Genomic DNA, 22,411 nt, shown 5'->3' on the forward strand with positions numbered 1-22,411 from the left:
AGGATTTTTGTTCTTCCCCAGGTGGGGTTTTATGTTGGATAACCATATTGCAGGTATCCCTCTAGTCGCTGAGGGAACCTATGTTATAGGTCCTATCTCCAGGTCTGGGAGAGTCAATGCCCATGTGTACTGACATGTCGGGACTAGAAGAAAAGGAATTTACGTCAAGTAGGTAAGTAAAATTCTCTATTTTTTAATAAATTTCGATTGGTCATTTTTTTTCAAATTTTGAGAACCTCCCATAAACTCGAAATTCGCCCTTAATAAATCTGCCCCTTAGACATCATAATTATAGCATGACAATTTTATATATTTACACGTAACTACAAAATTTAAAATCATACCTTCCATCTTCTTCCTGGGAGGTGTCACTTAATGTACTATCATCAAATACTTCAAGTGGATCACCATTCGTGGTATTTTTCATCTGTTTCCAGGCTAGTTTACCATCAAGAACAAACTTTTCATTTGATGGTTTATTGTCCCCAAAACGCATTATGTTTTTCATTCTGTTAAAAAAAGTCTAAAAATTATTTAATGCCCATGTTCCTTAAAGTGATACTGACAAAAAATTACTCTTCAAAATATTGTATATATAAAAGCTACCTATAGGTCACCATTTTTCACTGATGGGGCTGCTTTTTTAAAATGTTATGATATATGTAAAAAAAAGTATGGATGCACCGAATCAAGGATTTGGTTCGGGATTCAGCCTTTTTCAGCAGGACTTGGCCGAATCCTTCTGCTCGGCCGAACCCTAATTTGCATATGCAAATTAGGGGTGGGAGGGAAATTGTGTGATTTTTTTGTCAGAAAACAAGTAAAAATGCTTTCCGCTTCCCACCCCCTAATTTGCATATGCATATGCAAATTAGGGTTCTGATTCGGTTCGGTATTCGGCCGAATCTTTCGCGAAGGATTCGGGGGTTCTGCCAAATCCAAAATAGTGGATTTGGTGCATCCCTAAAAAAAAAAAAAGGTTTGAATTCTGGTGTCAGTATCTCTTTAATATAGCAAGATATTTGCTATGTTTAACAGTCATTAATCGTCAACTTGACACTGTCAACATGACTAAATGCTGAAATTTTTTTTCAATTTTGCAAAACAAACTCCCCAGGTCCACGGGGGAGGAGTTTTGGGGAATTTAGTACCAGTAAAGGTAAAAAAAAAAAAAAAAAAAACAACCACAATCAATGATCCATTAGTGCTGTATAACTGAAAATAAGAAAAATATAAAAATTACAGGCCGATTACATTTTCAGAACAAGTTCTCTGCTCATTTTGAACAAAGGCATATATTGCCATTTACAGCCACCTGAAAAATGCTTATTTTAGTAGTCTGTTCTATTGGACATCTTCCTTCCTGTCATAAATGATAAGTGTATTCCTTACCCTTTTACTGAGTCAAGCTTTGGATGAATATCTACATGTTGCCCAGAAATAGTTTGTGACTCTTCAGAAAACAGATTTTGTTTATCTTTTTTCAATTGCTCTGACTGTGTTTGTGAGTTTTCATATTGATTGTTTCCTTTCTGATCAGCCTGTTGTAATAAAGAAAAATAAACCTTTGTAGAGTTGCCATATCAAACACAAACTGAACATTAATGACAAATTAAAAAAAAAAGTCTTGGAAATGAATGAAATGAAGCACAGCACACACAATGCACTTAATTGATTTAACATTAACAATAAAGAAATCAGCAACAGAATTGCAACAGAGAATGACCCAGAAAGATCTCATGTAAGATGAGGTTGAAAGCACACAGCAAGCAGAATGAAAATGTCCCAGTTGAAATTTATTATCCCTTGAAAATGCCAGAGAAATTGAAAATAGAATAAAGAAGCCTTCATCCATACTCCAAGGCTTTGCTATTTAATGTATGCAAAGTATGCAAGCTTTGAATAATTACAGCCTTCTCTAATAGGCTGGAAAAATGATGATGAGTCACCAAAAGAATTACGAAGTAGAAGCAAACCTCTACCTCTTTCTGCAGTTGTCCTTTCTCTTCTGCCAAACTGAGAAATGCCATTTGTAGAATTCCTACCTCATTCTTAAATCTTTTTACATCTTGCTCGAGTTCTTTGTTGAGATTGACAATGGAGGTTTCCACCACTCCTGAACTTGTATGTTCAGTTTGTTGGGCCTGTACATGTTTATCTCCATGCTGCTGATCCAACACACACTCAGTAGAGTCTTGAAGTTTACTTACTTTACTCACTAAAGTCACAGTTTCTTTGGAAAGGTTTGAAGGTATAAAAGATAAATGATCATCTTTTTTGAGCTTTTGAGTATTGTCCTTCTGAGCTAAAGACAATGTATCTCCTTTAGGCTTTTCCACTTTCAAATTAGGATTACTGCATTTCTGTTCCTGAAGAGCAACAATATATTTGTCCTCAGATTGCAGACCCAGAGAATCTGCAAAGTTACCTTTTTCAGAAGTACCAAAAGCTACAATAAATTCCCGAGACTTCTTTTCCCTATCCTGGTCCCACAGCAAATTATTACTCGGTAGACTCCCAGCTGTGACTGAATAAGGAGTTTCACTGTATACCAATTTAGATTTGAGTTCTGTACCTGCTGCATTGCAATTTTCTTGTTCTACGTTAGGTAATGCATGTGTATAATCTGTACAATCTGTAATGGCTGAAAATAATTTGTTGTTGAAAGGTTTACTTGCATTAGACATGGTTTTATTGGTTCTTGGTATTCTTTCTTCATAAAGTTCACCAAATTTTTGCTTCAGCTCAGCAGTTATGGTTTTGAAATGCGTTTTAACATCTTTTTTTTCATTGTCGACCCACATCTTTTCATATTTCTCCTCCCACGACAATTCTAAGTCAGTCGACTCATGGTTGTCTTCCAATTTTTGCATTACAGTCTCATATTCAGCCTGATGCTGGGCATTCTCTGTCCGATTTTTAACAGTCATATTTGTTAGACTGTGTTCCTTTAACACATGCTTTATTACATACACACAGACAAAAGAAATTAGACAGTGATCATGAACTGTAATTTAACCAAATATACATTAAACAGGACATTATATGAACACGTTCATAATTACAACAGGACAAACTGGCCAACAAAGCTAGGAACACAAAAATGCTGCATAGATTCGGAACATGTTGAGTCTCTGGAACTTGAAATCAAATATCAGGCTTATCTATGGTGTTTTTTAAGATATGGTCCAGTGATAAAACACTAGGAAAGTAAATGGGAATCATATTGCATCAAAACATTTACCATTAACTGATGTGGAATAATTTCAAAAGCTGGAATAATTTTTCCTTTGAACTTGCATTCTATAGCAAACAATTATCTTGGTTAAATTTCAGAAAGAATAATCTTAAAAATGTTGATTAAGGAGGTTATTTACTAAACCTCGAATTTTTCTGGTCGAGGTTTTTGGGGCAAAAAATTTGAGGGAAAAACTAATTTTTCAAGATTTATTTTACCCCGAAGCTGCAAAAAGTCAGAATCTCAAAATCCGCCATCTCAAACCTGTCAAGGTCATGTAGAAGTCAATGGCAGATGTCCCTTTTACAATTTGAAGATATCGTGATCAGTGATGAGTTTCGGAGTTTTCAGACGATAACCCGAAAAAATTGAGCGATTCAGGCTTCAAATCTAAAAGATTTTATCGAGTTTTTTCATTGATAAATAAGATAAAATAGTGGATGGGAGTTTGGTCGAGCTTGGTTTAATAAAAATATTTAATTTGAGTTTTAGCAAATAACCCACTAAATGTTGTTGTATGAACCTTTTATCGACTAAGAAAAGTTGATTTAATTAAAACTTAATGTGAATTGTTTTATATCAAATACTCAATAATCCATAGGCTAAAACATATAAAACCTCTTTAAAAAGGAATAATGGGTTCAGCTGTATAGTCATATAAATAGCAATATTTTGTGAACCCCCAGAAACTCCTAGAAAAAAGATCAAACGATTATGCAAGAAAACAAATGCATGCCAAAAAACTTACCACAGTATTTTTTTCCACAATTTCTTTCAAAGAATCTATATGTAAAAAAATTGAAGATAACAAAATGCAATTCTTGTAAATGAGAATAAATAAGCCACAATACATTTGACACAGCAGCAGATAATGTAGCATAATTAATAGCATATTTTTACACAGAATTTGGGATTTATGATGTAGAGCAGGGGTGTCCAAACTGCGGCCCGAGGGCCACATGCGGCCCAGGATGCATATGAATGCGGCCCGGCTTGGTTGTGGGGGACACGTCATGTCGCAAAGGATATAGGAGGAGGAGGAACTCTGCCCATTGCCCAGTTAGTAATAATAATATAACAATAAGTCTATTTAATATCCAGTTGTCCCATATTCCAGTGTATAGCTCCATCTGGTTATCCAACTGGCATTGTAGTTCTTTTCTGTGTATTTCCTTTACTTTTACAAATCAAACGTGTTTGTGTATTTCATGGGTGGCCCCAGACAATTTTTCTTTTTCCAATGTGGCCCGGCGAGCCAAAAGTTTGGACACCCCTGATGTAGAGGTATGGGGCCTGTTATCCAGATTTCTTGGGACCTGGGAATCTATCCATAGTTTGGATCGCCATACTTTAAGGGGCAGATTTATTAAGGTTCGAGTTGTGTTTTCCATTAAAATGTGAGTTTTCAAGGTTTTCTGTCAAAAATCTATTTTCGGGTTAAAAAAAAACTAATTTTATTTTAAGATTTAATAAACCCTGACCCTGGAAATAGCGTGAATTCGAAAATACACCATCTAAAACCTGTCCAGGTCATGTAGGAGTCAACCGTATCGGTCCCTTAAAGATTTGAAGATGTTAAAAGACTTTATGATGTTTTTTTCAGAGGGTTTTGCCCGAAAACTCCATTAACACCAAACTCACTGATTCAAGTTTTCCATTTGAGCTTCTTCTTAAATTAGAAACCATTTGATTTGTGAGTTCATTCGAGGTATTAAAAAAACCTCTAAAATTCGACCTTTGGTAAATAACCCCCTAAGTCTACTAAAAATCATTAACACATAAATAAAACCAACTGGATTGTTTTGCCTCCAATAACGATTAATTATATATTAGTTAGGATCAAGTAAAATGTACTGTTTTAGAATTACAGAGAAAGGAAATCATTTATATGAACTAATTGCTTAAAATGGGATTATATGGGAGATGGCTTTACTGTAGTTTGGAACTTTCTGTATAACAGATCCTATACCTGTACCAGTAGCTGGAAAGTTTGTACAGCTCCACAGAGAAAAAATAACTGTGGAAATCATTTTATAAGCTACCCTTTAATCACGATACTATATTAAGGGGCAGATTTATCAAAGGTCGAAGTGAATTTTCGAAGTAAAAAACTTCGAATTTCGAAGTAATTTTTGGGTACTTAGACCATTGAATAGTCCAACTTTGATTCGAAGTTGAAAAATATACATGTACATTAAAACTTCTACCATTCGCCACCTAAAAGCTGCCAAAGTGCTGTTTTCACCTATGGGGGACCTCGTAGAACCTATATGGAGGCAATTGGTGGAGTTTGAGAGATCGAAGTTTTTTGGGGAAAAAACTTAGAATCGAAGGCGCTATTCCTTCGATCATACGATTCGAAGTAGGCCGAATACGGACCACTTTGACCTCTATTCGGTTGGTCTTTTTGAATTCGAATTTCATAGTTTTTTTAACTTCGAACTTCGACCCTTGATAAATATGCCCCTAAATGTACAAGTATATAAAATAATAATTTACTATTTTATACTAATGATTGAGTCCTTGAACTGGCTTTAGTTCAATGAGCATTAGACGTGATATCTTTTTAATATCTGTTCTCTTATTTTGGTATTACACAAAATAAAATGTATAAAGGTATAGTTTATTTAAATCACAAAAAAGCATGTTTAATAGGATTTGTAATCAGTAATGCTTGGAGCATCTAGTTTTCTTTCTGTAACTTGGAACGCCAAGGTTTAAGGCTATAAAATTGCATTCATGTTTGTCAAATGTTTTGTAAAATGTCAGAATCCATTTAGTATTTTTATAATTAGTATTAGGCCCCATAAAATTAGCTCATTTTAATTTTGCACAATAATTTTAATGACCACATACAAAAAAAAATTACCTTCTTTGTAATTTGGAAGTTCTGGGACAGCATTATTAGTGGAATTAAATTCATCTTCTGATGTTGTAGATTGATCATCCTCATCAGGTTTTAGTTCTGTTGGTAAAGGGACGGGAGGAATAATAGCGCTGACCGTTGGTAAAGGAGCCTCAGTCCTCGGCAGTATTTCGTCTCTTCTGTTCTGCACTTGACATGTAGTCCTTTGATGGGGCATTGTATATTTTGGCGAAAGGCTAGCAGAGTCCCAGTCTGATGCATCTTAATTAACATATGAACCATACACAGATTTGTTAAACTTAAAAAAAATGTAGATGCGTTTTACATTTTTACAATAATTAATTAATAATTTCCAGCTGCATTTTTATTTAGAGGGCACAAACACAATTATGTTATAATTCATGCTTTTGTTTAAGGTGATCCACTATTCCCCTGAAAAAGTTGGGCATAAATGAGGCAGCCAAATAATTAAATTCCATTTTAAAATACGTCTGAAGATTGCAAATCTCTAATTATATTAAGAAATACTATAAATTTATGGGCTCCAAAATCTATATACTGGAAGCAGGCATATACCATATTTTATGAGACTTTTAATCATTAAAAATAACTTTTTAAGACAGATTTAAAGTGATCCAAAATAATTCAGAAGTACCACCCCAAGCACTGAAAGCCAGTGTTGGCACTTAGTTTTGTCAAAATTGCTATATTTTCAAAGTTACATCAGCCCGACTGATCACAGGACGATCTCAGGTGATATTCATGTGTGTATTTTGAAGGCTATATTACCTCTGAAATACAGATATATTGAACATGTAGTGCCATCCCTGGGTTATTAGGTCCTAGGGTTGAAATTACTGAATTCTTTAAAATTTTTATACAGTTGTGTGTCACTTCAAAGGACAACTAAAATCAACGAAGGATCTAGTGCAGCGGCACAACAGCACCGCAATAGTAGTTTCATGAATATAAACTTGTTTACTATAGTTAATGGTCTTACTTAATGCGGTAGAGGAAAAACATCAGGTTAAGCAGAAAGAGGTAACTTCTGGATTTTAACTTAAATACATACCCTCCATCTCAGATCAATCATGATCTCAGATCAATCATGAAGCGCTTTGACTGCATATTACAGCTATGCAATGCAACCCTATGCTACTTACGAATACATTCCTATAGAGCGTGTCTGTAACCCTTTCCAGTGCTTTGATGCTGCTGTACCATATGTTGCCAGTAAACACAAAGTGTGACACAGATCAAAGGAAACATGAACTCATAGAATCCACAACATTGGCACAAAGATGTTTAGGCTAATATTGCATGGGGCTGAAACTCAGACGGCTGAAAATGCAGGCACAGGTGCACTTATAGTATATTTCTGTGCTGAACTGCAAACTCTTGTGTTTACTAAATAAAATAAAAAAACTATGAAGTTGAAAAAACAGAGGCCTACATCTTTGGGGGGGCACACACACACCAACAATTGTACATTTTGGACTGAAATTACTGAATTGCACAGATATAAAGTACAAAAAATAATTACCTGGGGTGCCAAAATGTTAAACACCCCACAGTGATTATGATCACTTACCTGAGACTCCGGGCTGGTGCTCCTTTATGCTGAAAACTGGCCAGTGTACTGTTGTAGGAGTGCCATGCTACCACCATCATCTTTTTTCTTTATTCTGGTCTAGGTGCGTATGTGCAGTAGAGTAGAAAGCTGAACTTCTTTTCACTCTAGTGTGCATGCAACGTGGGGCTCATACAGAAGTACCCCTGGCCAATGTATTTCAGTAAATAGGAATACCAGACCAGGGTCTCAGGTAAGCAATTATAATCACTGGGGGTGCCTAACATTTGGTACACCCTAGTAATTACACTTTTCCTTCTCCTTTAATTACCTGTTTAACCCACAGCATGACAATACATTAACAATTCTGTACTTTTACCACAGTACGCAAGTTAAAAATTTAAACATTGGTTGACTGGAACAAAAAAAAAAAAAAGGCTTATATACTACCTTCTATGTCATCAGCATCATCTAATCCTAAATCGTCCATTAAATCTAAAACAAAAGTATACAGAGATTAAATGACCAAATATTTTAACATTTCTGTATTTATGAGTCATTAAACAGATTTGTGTGATATTTTTTACCTGACTTTACTGTGCTCTTACAATCTTTTGCTACTGATAAGCGTGAGGAAACAGATTTCTGTAAAGCTCCGTGAAGCAACTTTGGCTGTTTAAGAAAATAATAAGTAAACAATAATGTTGATGGATTCATAACATAAAACTGTTTCTTTAGTGCTTAATAAGAAAACAATCTTTAGTGCTAAATAAGAAGATTACCTGTTTAGATTCCACAGGTGCACTTTTCTCAGAAAATTCTAAGGAAAGAAAAAGAATATCATGAAATAACATTAATATACATTTATACCATGCAAGGCCATGTTTGTTTGCCAAGCTAAAGCCAGAAATTATATTAAATGGAAGCAAAACTTTAGTATGGCAAGAAAACTAGGTTTATTAGTGTGGTTAAAATGTTCATAAGACTTTTTTTTAATCTTTGTAAGGCTCCTACCACTTTGGCAGTCAGGCCAGCACACATCTTGCTTTGTAATGCTTCTTGATAGCATTAGAAAAGAAGGTCTGTAAAACACATCTAGCGAAGGAACCAAAGTATATTTTCATTTTCTTTTCTAGTTAGCTGGTTGTCTTACACTGACATATACATTTTTAAAATAATTGTTTTGTAAACTAGAGAACAAAATGTGTGAACATACATCAACTCACAGAAACATGAGATGAAACAGAAGAAAAAAATTATATAATTTTATAGGAGTTGCATCACTTCTAATAAATTGATTATCAATTCTTAAAGTAAACAAGGATTTATTGTGGGCTGTAAGCATTTTTGTTGTAAGCTTGAGAAGCTTAGTCATCTCTCATACCTGGTACAGGTATGGTATCCAGAAACCTGTTATTCAGAAAGCTCTGATTTATGGGAAGTTCATCTCTCATAGACTCCATTATAATCAAATAATTTCCTGTTTCTCTGTAATAATAAAACAGTACATTGTACTTGATCCCAACGAAGATATCATTAATCCTTATTGAAGGCAAAACAATCCTATTTGGTTTGATGTTTAAATTATTTTTTGAATATGGAGATCTAAACTATGGAAACATCCCTTATGCAGAAAACCCCAGGTCCCAAGCATTCTGGATAACAGGTGCCATACCTGTACTGATTTTACACACTATGCAAAACACTGCATTATCTGCAGTATCAGTGCAAAACACTGCATTAGTGAAATGCAGAAAAAAAACAGAAAATGCTCCAATTTGAATTAAGAGAGAGGTGTCAGGTCCAGAGCTGCTTTATAAAATATTTTTTTCATACAGTCATTAAAGGGAGAGTATTTTCAACATTAGTTCAACAAATAGGGCTTGTGCTGAACTTGTTTTTTGCCTATTGTTATGCGTGCCTTTGTTATTTCTTGCACTAAACAGGGTAGAATCTGGAACTAAAATAAAGCCACATTCTACTTCATTTCCACATAAGTACAATAAAAAAAAAAAATCAGCAGTTCATGGAGTAGTCTCTGTACAAACTAAACCCTCCTTTACTCATTCCTAAATCCAAATTAAACAACAAGCAAATATGTTCAGTAAAAGCTAGTGATTGGGGGAATGCTACCCCATCACTATTCTGCAAATTTGCCTTACTTAGAAACAATATGAAATCAAAAGTTGTATTTTTTCAGTGCAGTTAAATCGAATACTATTTGAATTTTTGGGTCGGAATATTATTTTTCATAAATATCCTCCCAGTTGAATTGTGAGTATATTCGAATTAAAAAAATTCACAAGTTCGAAATTTGACCTTTAATAAATGGGCCTTTTAGTTTTTGAGCTTAATTGTAGAAATAAATGTGTATCAGCTTGTTTGCATTATGCAGATATATTTATCATTGAGGCAGTGATATCAAACCCAGACCCTGCAGTTGCTATGACCCTCAAGTCCCAAAATCTCATCCAAAAGCTGTGGCTATGATTCCTAGTTCAATACATTACTTTTGCATCAAAACTCAACAGTAACAATAACTCTTTACAGAAAAAAAAAAAAAAAGTGATGTGTACATACCCTCATTTGATTCCTCTGAAATACACTGCATATGTGTTTTGGCAGCAGGCAACGGTAAGTCGCTAACAACTTGTTTTCTGGAACTTTCAGAAGCAGACTACAATGAAAAATAAAAACACAATAAAACAATAAGCACAGCATTGAATATTATTTAACATTATAAAATTATCTGCACACCAACCAAAGATACAAAATATATGTACGTGTTCTATTTTCTTTGCCTTCATTATACTATAAACATGCTAGTGATGATATCCTTTGTTACAGCTGGTATGTTCAAAAATCCAGTTACAAATACACATTACTCTCACACACAATCTCTTTAAGTTGATCTAGCATGACAGCAAACATTTGTATAATTTATGTAGGGCTTTTGAGGCCTGTGAAGTGTGACTGTTGTATGCAGTGATATAAATATGTCATTTCAAGAGCTTTGTGTCTTTATAGTTTAAAAAAAATGTTGATGTAATTTTACTAAACATCAAACTTCTTGCCTAGTATTAATTCCCCCATGTATTGCTCCCCAGTTAGCATCTATGCTGCACTAATTTGGGCTACTATTTGCTGAGAGTTGCCAACTGTAACTCTCACTTTCTATCTTATATTTTTCATGTCAAGCCCCATCCAATTTCTAACAGTTTATTTAAGTGGTGGTTCAAGTTATTATTGTGTTTTAGTATGTTACAGAATGTCCTGTTCCTAGCAACTTTGCAATATGTCTTTCATTATATATTCTGTATATTTTTTTTTAAATTATTTGCCTTCCCCTTGTACCTCTTTACAGCTTTCAAATGGGGGTCACTGACCCTGGCAGCCTGTGAGGCAATGCTTTGTTATTGTTATTTCTTATTACTTATCTTACTACGAAGCTCTCCCCTATACTTATTTCAGTATCTCACTCAAACCACTGCCTGGTTGCTAATGAAAATAAGACCCTCATAACCAGATAGAAGCTGAAATACCAAACTGGGGAGCTGCTGAACAAAAAGCTAAATAACTGAAAAGCCATAAAAAATGAAAACCATTTGCAAATTGTCTCAGAATGTCAATTTGTATATCATATTGAAAATAATCTAAAGGTGATCTACCTCTTTAAAATACTTAGTGCAGCAATGCTGTAAGGAAACAAATTTAGGTATCTGAACTTGGTCATGCGCACGGAATTTTACCCATCAAATGCAGTCAGTGTGTGGATTTGCAGTAGCTAATATGACAGCCAAGAAAACTTGAATGCACCATTTCCATTTTGTGGTCTCTACAGGTAATCCCTGTGGTGCCGAATAAGAAGGGCAATAATTGAAGAGTTTTAACTTTGAAAAGCAAGTTAAAGGTAAACCTAAGTCCATGTAAAAATGTATGATGAAATAGAATTCTTAATGAATCAGATGAAAGTGAGAGTAGGACTTGCCAAACCAGGAATGATTTTGCAGTTTGCCAGCTTTAAAGGAGACGGAAAGTTATTTGTTACTTGGAGATGCCAAATGTTAGGTACCCCAAGTGATTGTATTTACTTGACACCCTGGACCGGTGCTCCTATCAGCAGAAAACTGCATTGGCCAGGGGTTCTTCCAGCAAGCACCATGGAGCAATCCTCTTCCTGCTTCTTCATTCTTCAAATTTCCCAGGGCAGACAAATACACAGTTCTACTGCACATCTGAAGCTGTGAGTGTCAGGTAAGTATATACAATCACTTATGGGTGCCTTACATTTGGCATCCCCAAGTGGCAAAATTACTTTCCTTCTCCTTTAATATATTGAAATTGCTGGGGAAGTTTAGTTACCAGAGACAACTGTAGGCGAAACATAGACATACTTTATTTCACACAGTTCTGTTGATCCTGAACTCACAAAACATTAAGAAACCTGGTAGTAAAGAAAGTCAACAATTCAAAGCATACAAAAAACAAAGTTATCAGCTGCTCTTTCTGTTAAGTACATCTATTCTCAAGGCCAGGGTCAGAGTCACCAAAGTTAACTTGAGAAGAGAAACCATCCAAGGGAGGCTTCACAGGGGAATCTGTCCATAGATTGTTGCAAAGAACAATTTTCTGTGTGTACAAACAATCCCTGTTTTGTTTAAGGTGAAGGGCATATTTATTAGTATCATGCACTAGATATCAAGGTCCTACATATATTAACATAGGTGAGTGCAGAGGATTTTTTTTTTTTACATTTTTTGAAGAATCACAGCATGGTCAAAAATGTATATGATTCATAAAAAAAAATGAATTATTGCTCATACCTCAGAATCCCAAGGCGATTCAATATCATCTTCTTCTAAGCCCAGTTCAGACATTAATTCCACTGTTTGAATAAAAGAAGAACTTGTTAAGCGTATGTTGGGGTGGACTGATTCTGAATATAATTCCAATGACCTGTGTTCAGGAAATATGTTACACCACTTTCAAGTTTAATAGACAGTCTAGCCTATTAGCTGTAAAGTGAGGTAGGAAAAGGAAAGGCAAACTTAAAAGTCTATGGTAAGAAATGTAGAAATACAGTTACTAGATCCTTAATCTGATTTTGCAGTATCTTGTACACTACGTAAACTGAGATGAGGATCCATAAACCACTGCCAAAACTAGAAATTTGAACTACAAATAGGGGATACTATCAAATTTGGGTGCATTTTACATTTTAATGCCAATACAGAATAAAACGGAGGAGGAAACTTTGGTGGCAGAAGATTTAAATTTAAAACTCCCACCATCCTGGTTAAGGTTACACTTTAACGCTTACAATCCAGAGAATCTTAAGGCAACGTTTTATCAGCTATCATACTAGTAGTTTAGATTAACCACATTCTTGCAAGCATGTACTTAAGTTAAAAAAAAAATTGTAAAAGGCAAGTAAAATGCACAATCTTGTGAAAGACATATTAATGCATGGTAAATACTAAAAAAAAAAAATCACATCATATAAAAAAGGAGACCACACCTTTTCTAACAGCAGGACCTTCAACATCTTGCAGCTTTTCTTTGGAATATGTTTCACCAGATAAACTCAAAGAAGGCACATTGGCTTTAATGGGACTTCTTTCTACAGATTCTTCAAAGTCACTATTTTCATCATCTGCATTTGAAGAGTCTTGCTAAAGAAAAACATGAAAAGTTTCAGGATACTGGACTAATCAGCCCCAGAAACTTTAATGTAGAGACATAGCATGGAAGTCCAAAGTCCACCAATTTACCTATGGCTTCCAAAGCTCACCTACGCAAGCTTAACCTTTCCATAATTTCAATACTAATGCTGTAATTTCAGAACCCAAGTCAAAGGTCACTAAAAGCAGACAGGTAAATTAAAGTATTTACAAAAGTTTTCCAGTTTGTTACACTTGTTTAGGTATAGCATTTAATCATACACAAAGTCATATTATAAAAGTCAATTCAATGTAGAGGCTGTGTCAAAGCAAGCACACAAACAGTATACAATACTTCAAGCATTTAAAGGAGAACTAAAGCCATGATCACTGGGTTATGCCAAATGTTAGTCACCCACCCGTGATTTTAATAGCTTACCCGATACCCCAGGCCGGTGTTCCTGTTGCATAGTTAAATCGGGTTTTAAAAAGACCCCTCCACAGGAAACCCAGCATCCATACATACACACACTCACACTGACCCCTCCATAGCCTCACATAAATTATATATAGCCATAGCAATACTAATTATAGATTTAAGAATCACAATAGCCTTGGATATAATGATTGACTAAGAAATCATCCAAGTGACTCTTAAAAGCATAAACAGAATCAGTCATCACAACATGATACGGCAGTGCATGCCACAATCTTACTGTTAGCGGATTACTGCCATGGCCCAAGGTATTTTTGTAGAAGTTCTTCGGCGTGATTTAAAGGGGTTGTTCAAGTTTGAGTTAACTTTTCCTAAGATGTAGAGAGTAATATTTTACAGAGCTGTGGAGTCGGGAGCAATTTTGGGTATCTGGAGTCTGAGTCGCCAAAAATGTATCAAAAATAATCAAACCAGATTTAAGAGCTTCTTTGAAGGAGGATATGGCAGAGGCAATTATGTTTCTAAGAACAATACTTTAGTTAACTGTGGATTGTATTTAATAGCTATTCTACAGCTATATACCAAGTGCAATTAAAATATGAATTGTTTTAGGTTTTCCATAAAAGTTTATATAGTTTAACTTTGATTGGTTTAGAATTACCAGGATTATATTTTTGAGCTTTGGCAGTGATAAAATGCCTTGTATGTTGTGTACTTAACTTCTTTTAATCAACATGGAAAATACATTAGTATATTAAAGGAACAGTCATACCAAAAATATGAAAGCATTTAAAGTATTTAACATATTATACACTGTTAGCTTGCACTGCGAAATCTGAGTATTTGCACAGGTTAAAAAACAAATAACAGATAAAACACCATAGTATTGGACAGGGCTTATCTGTTATGTGCTATGTAACCAGTTCCTTTTTTCAAGATAGGCTGCCTCCATGGCTACACAGCAGCTTGTTTATATAAATTATAGTAGCCTTTCTGAAGCAAACATGCCAGTTTTTTCCAGTGCAAAGCAACAGCACATTATATTTTTTACACTTTAAGTTTTTGGTGTTACTGTTCCTTTAAAAACAGAGCAGTCGGAATCGGGGTCGAAGGATTTTTGTACTGACTCCACAGCCCTGATATTTGTGACAATTTTTTTTTATAATGTGTGTTTTTGAGTTATTATATATAGCTTTTTATTCATCAGTTCTCAGGTTTGCAATTTCAGCAAACGGGAAAGCGTCAGAAGAGGAAAGCAAATAATTAACTATTACAAATAAGTTATGAAAACCCATTAAAAAGTTGATTCGAATTGTCCATACTAAAAATCAACTTAAAGGTGAACCACCCCTTTAAACTTTAGTTTTCCTTTAAAGTAGCAGACTCATGAAAACAAGAGAATTACTAAGAAAGAAAGTATGATAATTTAGCATACCTCACAACTTTAGACTGGACATGTTTGATGTTGCAGGCAAAACCCCTCCTTTGCTCAGCAATGACTATAGTTCAACCTGAAGCCCAAACCCTTCCCCTTAAGGCTCTAAAATCAAAACTGTCCACATAAACAGAGACAATTGGGAGGTATGAGAGCTTAAACAAATGTAAACACACACGCACATCGTACTTTACCTTTTTCAGTACTTACGTGTATCTTTGATATTTTTGTCTGTGTCCCATGCATTAATTCATCACCCTTTATTTTTAGATTGGATCCTGTCACAATTTTACTATCAGCTGAGCTACTGATATTAGGAGAAGCCAGATTTCCTCTGAAAGCAATCTGGGAATCATCTCTTTTATCACAAGTTTTGACTCTGTTGGCTGTTAATGAAGTTATTTCATTTTCAGCTAGTGACGTTACATTCTCATCAGAATTTTCATACAAGCCGGTTATCAAAGAAACTGGAATGCCATCACCGTCTGAAACATCTTTGAAATCTTTTAATGGTTGCCCAGTGTGCTTATCGTCATCACAATTGTTTTCGAGATGCCTCTTTGAAAATGTTAGTTTATTAATCACATTTTGTCTGCTTGTTGATGTACCATTTTTCTTATCAGTCTTTTCACTGACGTTATCTAAAGCTAAATGTTGCAGAATTGCTGGTGCTTCGGCAGCAAAATGCTCATCTGTTAGAGTGTTACTTTTATCAGTGTGTTCTTTAAAGTTTTCATAATCATATTCCTGATATTTTAAAGATGAACTTTCTCCGTTTTCATTTTTCTCCACATGTATTGGGTGCCCTTGTTCTTTTTCCTCATGCTGTCTAAGGCCATCTTCACATTCTTTTTCCTTACATTGTCTAGGATCATCTTTGCATGCCTCCTTTTCACATTGTGTAGAGTGTGTTTCAGAGTCTTCATCTAAATAAAGTGAGAGGGCATCTTTGCAGTATCTCTTCTCATGCAGTACAGAACCATCTTCACAATCTTCATTCTCAGACTGCTGAAGGACTTCTTTGCAGTTTTCATGGTCTACAGATTGATCATCATGGTTTACTTCTTCACAGTTGTTATGGTCTACAGATTCATCATCGTGGTCTGCTTCTTCACAGTTTTCATGGTCTCCAGATTTATCATCACATTCTTCATCCCTACACTGTTCAAAATCTTCCTTAAATTCTTTTCCATTGTATTGTGTAGAATTTTCCTTAAATTCTTCACCCTCAAACTGTTCAGAAGCATCCTCATCCTCTTCAAAATCCTCCTCACATTCTTCATCATCACACTCTTCAGAATCCTCCTCACAGTCTTCATCCTTACACTCTTCAGAATTCTCCTCACAATCTTCATCCTCACACTCTTCAGAATTCTCCTCACAATCTTTATTTTCACACTGCTCAGAATCCTCCTCACAGTCTTCATCCTCACACTGTCCAGAAATTGCCTCATATTCATTTTCTTCACCCTCACTCACAAACTTTTCAGCCACTTCATTCTCTGTACTCTTCTGCTTATTGTCCTCATTCACAGCATCATCACATTTCTCATGGGATCTTAGGTTAGAAATATTTTTAAAAATTCTTTTCTTGACTATATCTGAATGTGGTTTGGAATTTTCCTTCTTATTATTCATATTATTATCTTCCCGAAAGTAAGGTAAAGGAAAAGAATAAAACACAAAATCAATAACCAAAGCAGTATTAAACATTTTACCTTAGTAATGGTTGGAAGGGGAGAAGAAGTCATCTGGGGAGGTTTTGTAAAGGAGCCAGGACTTAAATACAAAGGATGCGGGAAGGCAGGTGTTTGGGAAAAAGGTTTAGGATGTTGCTGGTTGTTCACATCTTCATCTTGACTACCATGAAGAGATTCATCTTCACTAATTGATGTACTATGCAGAGTAAAGCCTACAGGTTGTGTTGTAGCAATACTAGAATTTCCAAAAGCTACATTAGAAACAAAGAAAAATAGAATTTCACATGAAATCTGGTAATTAAAATTTTTTAATACAAATAAAGTTATTTTTACTAACCATGTTTTTTCTTTTCCAGAAGTTGTGTTAAGCTTGGCTTTGGAGTCTTCTACAAATTATAAAAATATAAAAAAAAAAATTTATAAAACACACACACTGAATACAAACCCTAATTTGCTTATTAAACTTTGAACAAATTCAATAAAGTTTGGCCCTACTAAAAAAACCTGTTGCCTTCAGTTGTAAAGTTCTTCAATGTTTGATCACTTTAAGGGTTAGGATTTTGCTTAGCAAGACACATACGAATCAGTTGGAGCTTGCAAAATGTTCTATGATTTTGCAAGCCTAATATATATGTGTATAATACACAAGAGCCATGAATATCCTGTAAATGATATCCATCTAAACAGTGCTTAGTGATGTCATCGGTTATAATCAGAGCTTATTGATGTCATTTCTGTCACATGACTCACTGAAACATTACATACACACAAACACACATATATATATATATATATATATATATATACACATATATATATATATACACATATATATATATATATGCACATATATATATATATATATACACATATATATATATATATACACATATATATATATATATATATATATATATATATATATATATATATATATATATATATATATATATATATATATATATATATATATATATATATATATACACACATACATATACACACACACACACACAATATATATGCAATATATTTTTTAATAGAGACCTACATTGATCAGGGGTATAGGTTTCCTTTAACTATGTAATCTTTGTTTTCAGGTCCTTATCTTATGTTCATCCAATCTGATTTCCAAACTGTTACTTAGTTGTTATAGAAAGTTAAGACTAGCAACCAGATGGTATTTGAAATTCCAAGCATATTTTTTGCAAATAAATAAATAAAAGTAAACATTTCAAAAACAACAAAAAACTGAAGACTGATTGCAAGTGTGAATTTAATTTAAATTTAGAAATTAACTAAGGTGATCAAGAATATCAGGCCAGTCTTAATGGAATTGTTTACTGTAAAAATGGGTAAATAAGCTGTGCAAAATAAAAAATGTTTTCAATATAGTTATATGTAATATATAAAGGAGCTGGAGTGGCCAGATGTCTAACACAATAGCCAGAACCCAACTTCCTGCTTTCCAGCTCTCTTGATTGTTTTACCAGTAAGTATCTGTGACTTGGGGACTTGGAATCGGACCTTCATGCTAAGGGTAAAAAGCAAAATAACTGAACAGTTACGTCCCGTGTGGCCCCCCTTCAAGTTGCTGACTAACAAAGAGTAAAGCTGGCAATAGACGTGCAGATATACCTGCAGTATTGGACGAACGATCGGACGTCCCAATTTCCCGACCTGCCACTAACCTTTCAGATTAAATAAAGTAGTAAAAGAACAGATCAGACGATGTTCTACCCCTGACAGCATCGTACCAAAGTTATGTCCGACAAAGCTGGTGACAGTCCACTGATATCAGCAGATCGGCAATACATGCAGAGATATTATCGATAGCGGACAGAAATTTTCTAACCTGTCCGATCGACCAATGACCAATGGCCATGGCACGAAAAATGTCGGGACACTCCCCACACGGTCAGAAAATCGTGCAAAAAAAACCCAAAAAAACGTTTCGCACGATCATATCTGCATGTCTATGACCAGCTATGACCATTTTAAGAGATTACATATTTGGCTAATTAACTATATTAGAAACATTTTTTAGTAATTTGCACAGTCTATTTACACAGTTTTTAATTTTTACACTAAACGGTTCCTTTAAGGTTTTCTTTTAAGGTATGATGATAATCAGAGGATTAATGGAATGCAAGCTCACAAAATGAATTCATGAAGTGAATTAAGCATTTTAGAGGGGATCTTATTTGATCAAATTCAAAGAGTGGTCCACAACAGACTTCAATCTATATAATTGGATATCCCCAATCTATATAATTAGATATCCCAATGTATTTTACATTTTTGGTTGTATTTGTAAACTATTTGTAACAAGGATATATAGAATTAAAAAATTGTACATATGGTCACTACTTTGAGGGAGCCACTCTCTCAAATACAACCTTATGAATAAATACTTTTTAAATTCTGGTATACCTGTGGACAAAAATCTATATCATCATTGTCTTCATCTGAAGAAGGCCATGAGTCAACATCTCCCGACTTGTCAGAGACACTATAAAAATAAAACAAAAAGGTTACATATACATAGGTATATCAGAAGCCTGATCATGCTCCAGCTACTCTTGTTACAAGAAAAATCTCTGGATTTCATCCTAATAATGTTCAATGAAGCAGAAATAGCACTGATTATTGGCTGCACACTGTGTGCAGATGCCTTGCAGCGAGTATGGAAAACAGCAATCTTGTTTTCTGGCTGAACAGGCTGGCATATTAAACATGATGATTTCTTCTGGCTTTGGAAGCAGAAAAATATGTCCAGTTTGTGTTTCCATGCACCCTCCTGGACAGGCACATGCTGGTTATATATATATATATATATATATATATATATATATATATATATATATATATATATATATATATATATATATATATATATATATATATATATATATATATATATATATATATATATATATATATATACACATATATATATATATATATATATATACACATACACACATACATATATATATATATACATACATATACATATACATATATACATACACACACACACACACACTATACTATACTATGGAGACTAGCGGCACTCACGAAAAAGAGGGTGAACTAGCGCTGGGTGCAATCCACAAATGTATGTAGCAATATAGTTCGAACAGGAGCACTCTCAGGTCTTAAAATAAGAAAACAATAAAAAACAAAAAAACTGATGTTTCGGCTGCGAACAACCTCCTTGACGACATGACGACATTGACATGACGAAATTGACATTTCGTACTAATACTTGGTGATTTGCTTCAAAGCACTTAATAATAATTTTATTCCTTTTTTTATGTTGTTTTCTTTTTCTTCATTTTTTTATACTATAATTTTTGAAATTTTTTGTAATAATTTTTTGTAACACTTTTTGATAATTTTTTATACACCGATAGTGTTTAATTGGGCATTTTTTGATGCTAAATTCGTTATACTGTATACACATGACTGTATAACATTATGCTGCTATACCTTAATGTCATGATATAGGAACAGGTAGCAACTGACACATTTGGGGTTAATAGTTTGAGGGAAATATGTTTCTTTACACACACATATTATATGTTTATCTTGGGATGTCTCTGTAACCCTGTGTGGGGTGATGCACCGGTTAATTATTTTTTGTTTGATTATGTGATCCTGTTTAGAGCTCTGCACTGATCACGCTGCAATACAATATAGACAGCATTTTATCTACCGCTATGGAGAGAGCATGAAACCAGACCTTCTACCTAGACTCATATTTGTTACTTTGTAACACTACCAGTATTTCCTAGTATTTTTATACATTTAAATAATTGCGAGTGAGATTAACAACTGTTATAAAGTTTGTTTTTAAGTATCCTCCTCTCTTAAACAAGGGGTGTTTTAACACTGATATGATTATCTGTATTTCTTAGTATTTCTTAATGTTTAGTATTGATGTATTTTGAGTTATGCTATTGGATGCATTGTGATGATGACAAGGATGACATGTCAGCCAATTAACTTTTCCCACCATCATGGGTATTTAATGCATTTTTCATTGTCTGTTGTTACTTTGAGAAAGGCCTTTGAGAGGCCGAAACGTTAATCTTTTGTTAATAAAACATTATTTAATTTTTAAGTCCTGAGAGTGCGAACCTTCTTTACTGAATAATTATTTCCAAATTTTGGACACTGCACCCAGGAAAGTTGAACCTAGTGACGAGAGTGCCGGCTCCCCCAAAGTTCTTGTATATGTATGCATGTATGTATGTATGTATGTATGTATGTATGTATGTATGTATGTATGTATGTATGTATGTATGTATGTATGTATATGTATATGTATATGTATATGTATATATATATATATATATATATATATATATATATATATATATATATATATATATATATATATATATATATATACACACATACACACATACATATATACACACACATACATATATACACACACACACACACGTGTTCATCTGGGTGGCACACTGTTTCTCATCAATTACCCGGGTGCACGGTAAAAAATAAAAATACACTGTTCCAATGAACAGCAACTTCAGGGGTTTCAGTGAAAATATTGTATTTAAATATATGCAGTTTCGGTCCAGAGATAAAGGTCCCTGAGTGGACCGAAACGTCACGTTGGCTGTAACTGCATATATTCAAATACAATATTTTCACTGAAACCCCTGGAGTTGCTGGTCATTGGAACAGTATATATATAAGTCCGAGAAGCATGAGTGCACACTGGGATTTACTTAAAAATATAATTTTATTTAGTTACATAATAAATTATTAGAAAGCAATGGAACATTATTCATTCTGATAGTGACTTGGCTAGAATTCTTCCAAATCCCCCACAAGTGTGTTATAAAAGGGGCACCAATCTGCGTGATATATTGGTTAAAAATGACCCTGTGCTGTGCTACAACAATCCAAAGTGTACTTGGTTAATTAACGATAAGCCAGGTTGTTATAGATGCCCTACCTGTACCTCATGCCGGTTTATGTCCCCAGGACAATCTCTTTTACATCCTCACACAGGTAAAAGATATGCGATTAGACATCACATCACTTGTAACACCACACATGTGATTTACTTGATCACGTGTCCCTGCGGTTTGTCCTATGTCGGGAAAACCGATCTGACATTAAGGCTGAGGATGGACGCACACCGATCCGCAATAAGCACAGCTTTTCGTGACCGGAAAACGGTTAAGCCAGTGGCTAAACATTTTCTTGAACAGGGTCACAGACTTCCCACTTTCAAGTATATTGGGATTGATCATATTCCACCCCTGAGAAGGGGTGGAGATCGCTCCAATATTCTTCTACAAAAGGAAGTATTTTGGATTAAAACCTTAAATACCCTTAGTCCATTGGGTCTGAATGAGAATTGTCCACTTACTTGCTTTTTAAAACAAAGATGAGTTTATCCAAGTTTCTGGGAGATCCCTCTTTCCTCTTACATATACACACACACATCATTCTGTATCTA

At 34.4% G+C, this 22,411-nt stretch overlaps 1 protein-coding gene across 4 annotated transcripts in view; it reads right to left on the minus strand.

Annotated features, from left to right (window-relative positions):
• Window positions 1–22,411, minus strand: part of LOC108711140 (ankyrin repeat domain-containing protein 26) — a 64,225-nt gene that overhangs the window by 24,272 nt on the left and 17,542 nt on the right. Inside the window, exons 8-21 of one of the 4 annotated variants that reach the window (XM_018252567.2) lie at window positions 19,339–19,417; window positions 17,243–17,291; window positions 15,416–16,851; window positions 13,193–13,346; window positions 12,498–12,559; window positions 10,255–10,351; window positions 8,457–8,494; window positions 8,262–8,346; window positions 8,125–8,169; window positions 6,108–6,365; window positions 3,987–4,021; window positions 2,046–2,960; window positions 1,393–1,541; window positions 345–509 (exon numbers count right to left, since the gene is read on the minus strand). In XM_018252567.2, the coding sequence (XP_018108056.1) occupies window positions 345–509; window positions 1,393–1,541; window positions 2,046–2,960; window positions 3,987–4,021; window positions 6,108–6,365; window positions 8,125–8,169; window positions 8,262–8,346; window positions 8,457–8,494; window positions 10,255–10,351; window positions 12,498–12,559; window positions 13,193–13,346; window positions 15,416–16,851; window positions 17,243–17,291; window positions 19,339–19,417 (3,567 nt within the window). Of the gene's footprint in view, window positions 1–344; window positions 510–1,392; window positions 1,542–1,982; window positions 2,961–3,986; window positions 4,022–6,107; window positions 6,366–8,124; window positions 8,170–8,261; window positions 8,347–8,456; window positions 8,495–10,254; window positions 10,352–12,497; window positions 12,560–13,192; window positions 13,347–15,415; window positions 16,852–16,923; window positions 17,157–17,242; window positions 17,292–19,338; window positions 19,418–22,411 lie in introns of all 4 variants that reach the window. The other 3 variants (XM_018252566.2, XM_018252570.2, XM_018252569.2) reach the window with 3 other exon arrangements.

The sequence above is a fragment of the Xenopus laevis genome, chromosome 3L (assembly GCF_017654675.1).
Source record: "Xenopus laevis strain J_2021 chromosome 3L, Xenopus_laevis_v10.1, whole genome shotgun sequence".
NCBI classification, from domain to species: Eukaryota; Metazoa; Chordata; class Amphibia; order Anura; family Pipidae; genus Xenopus; species Xenopus laevis.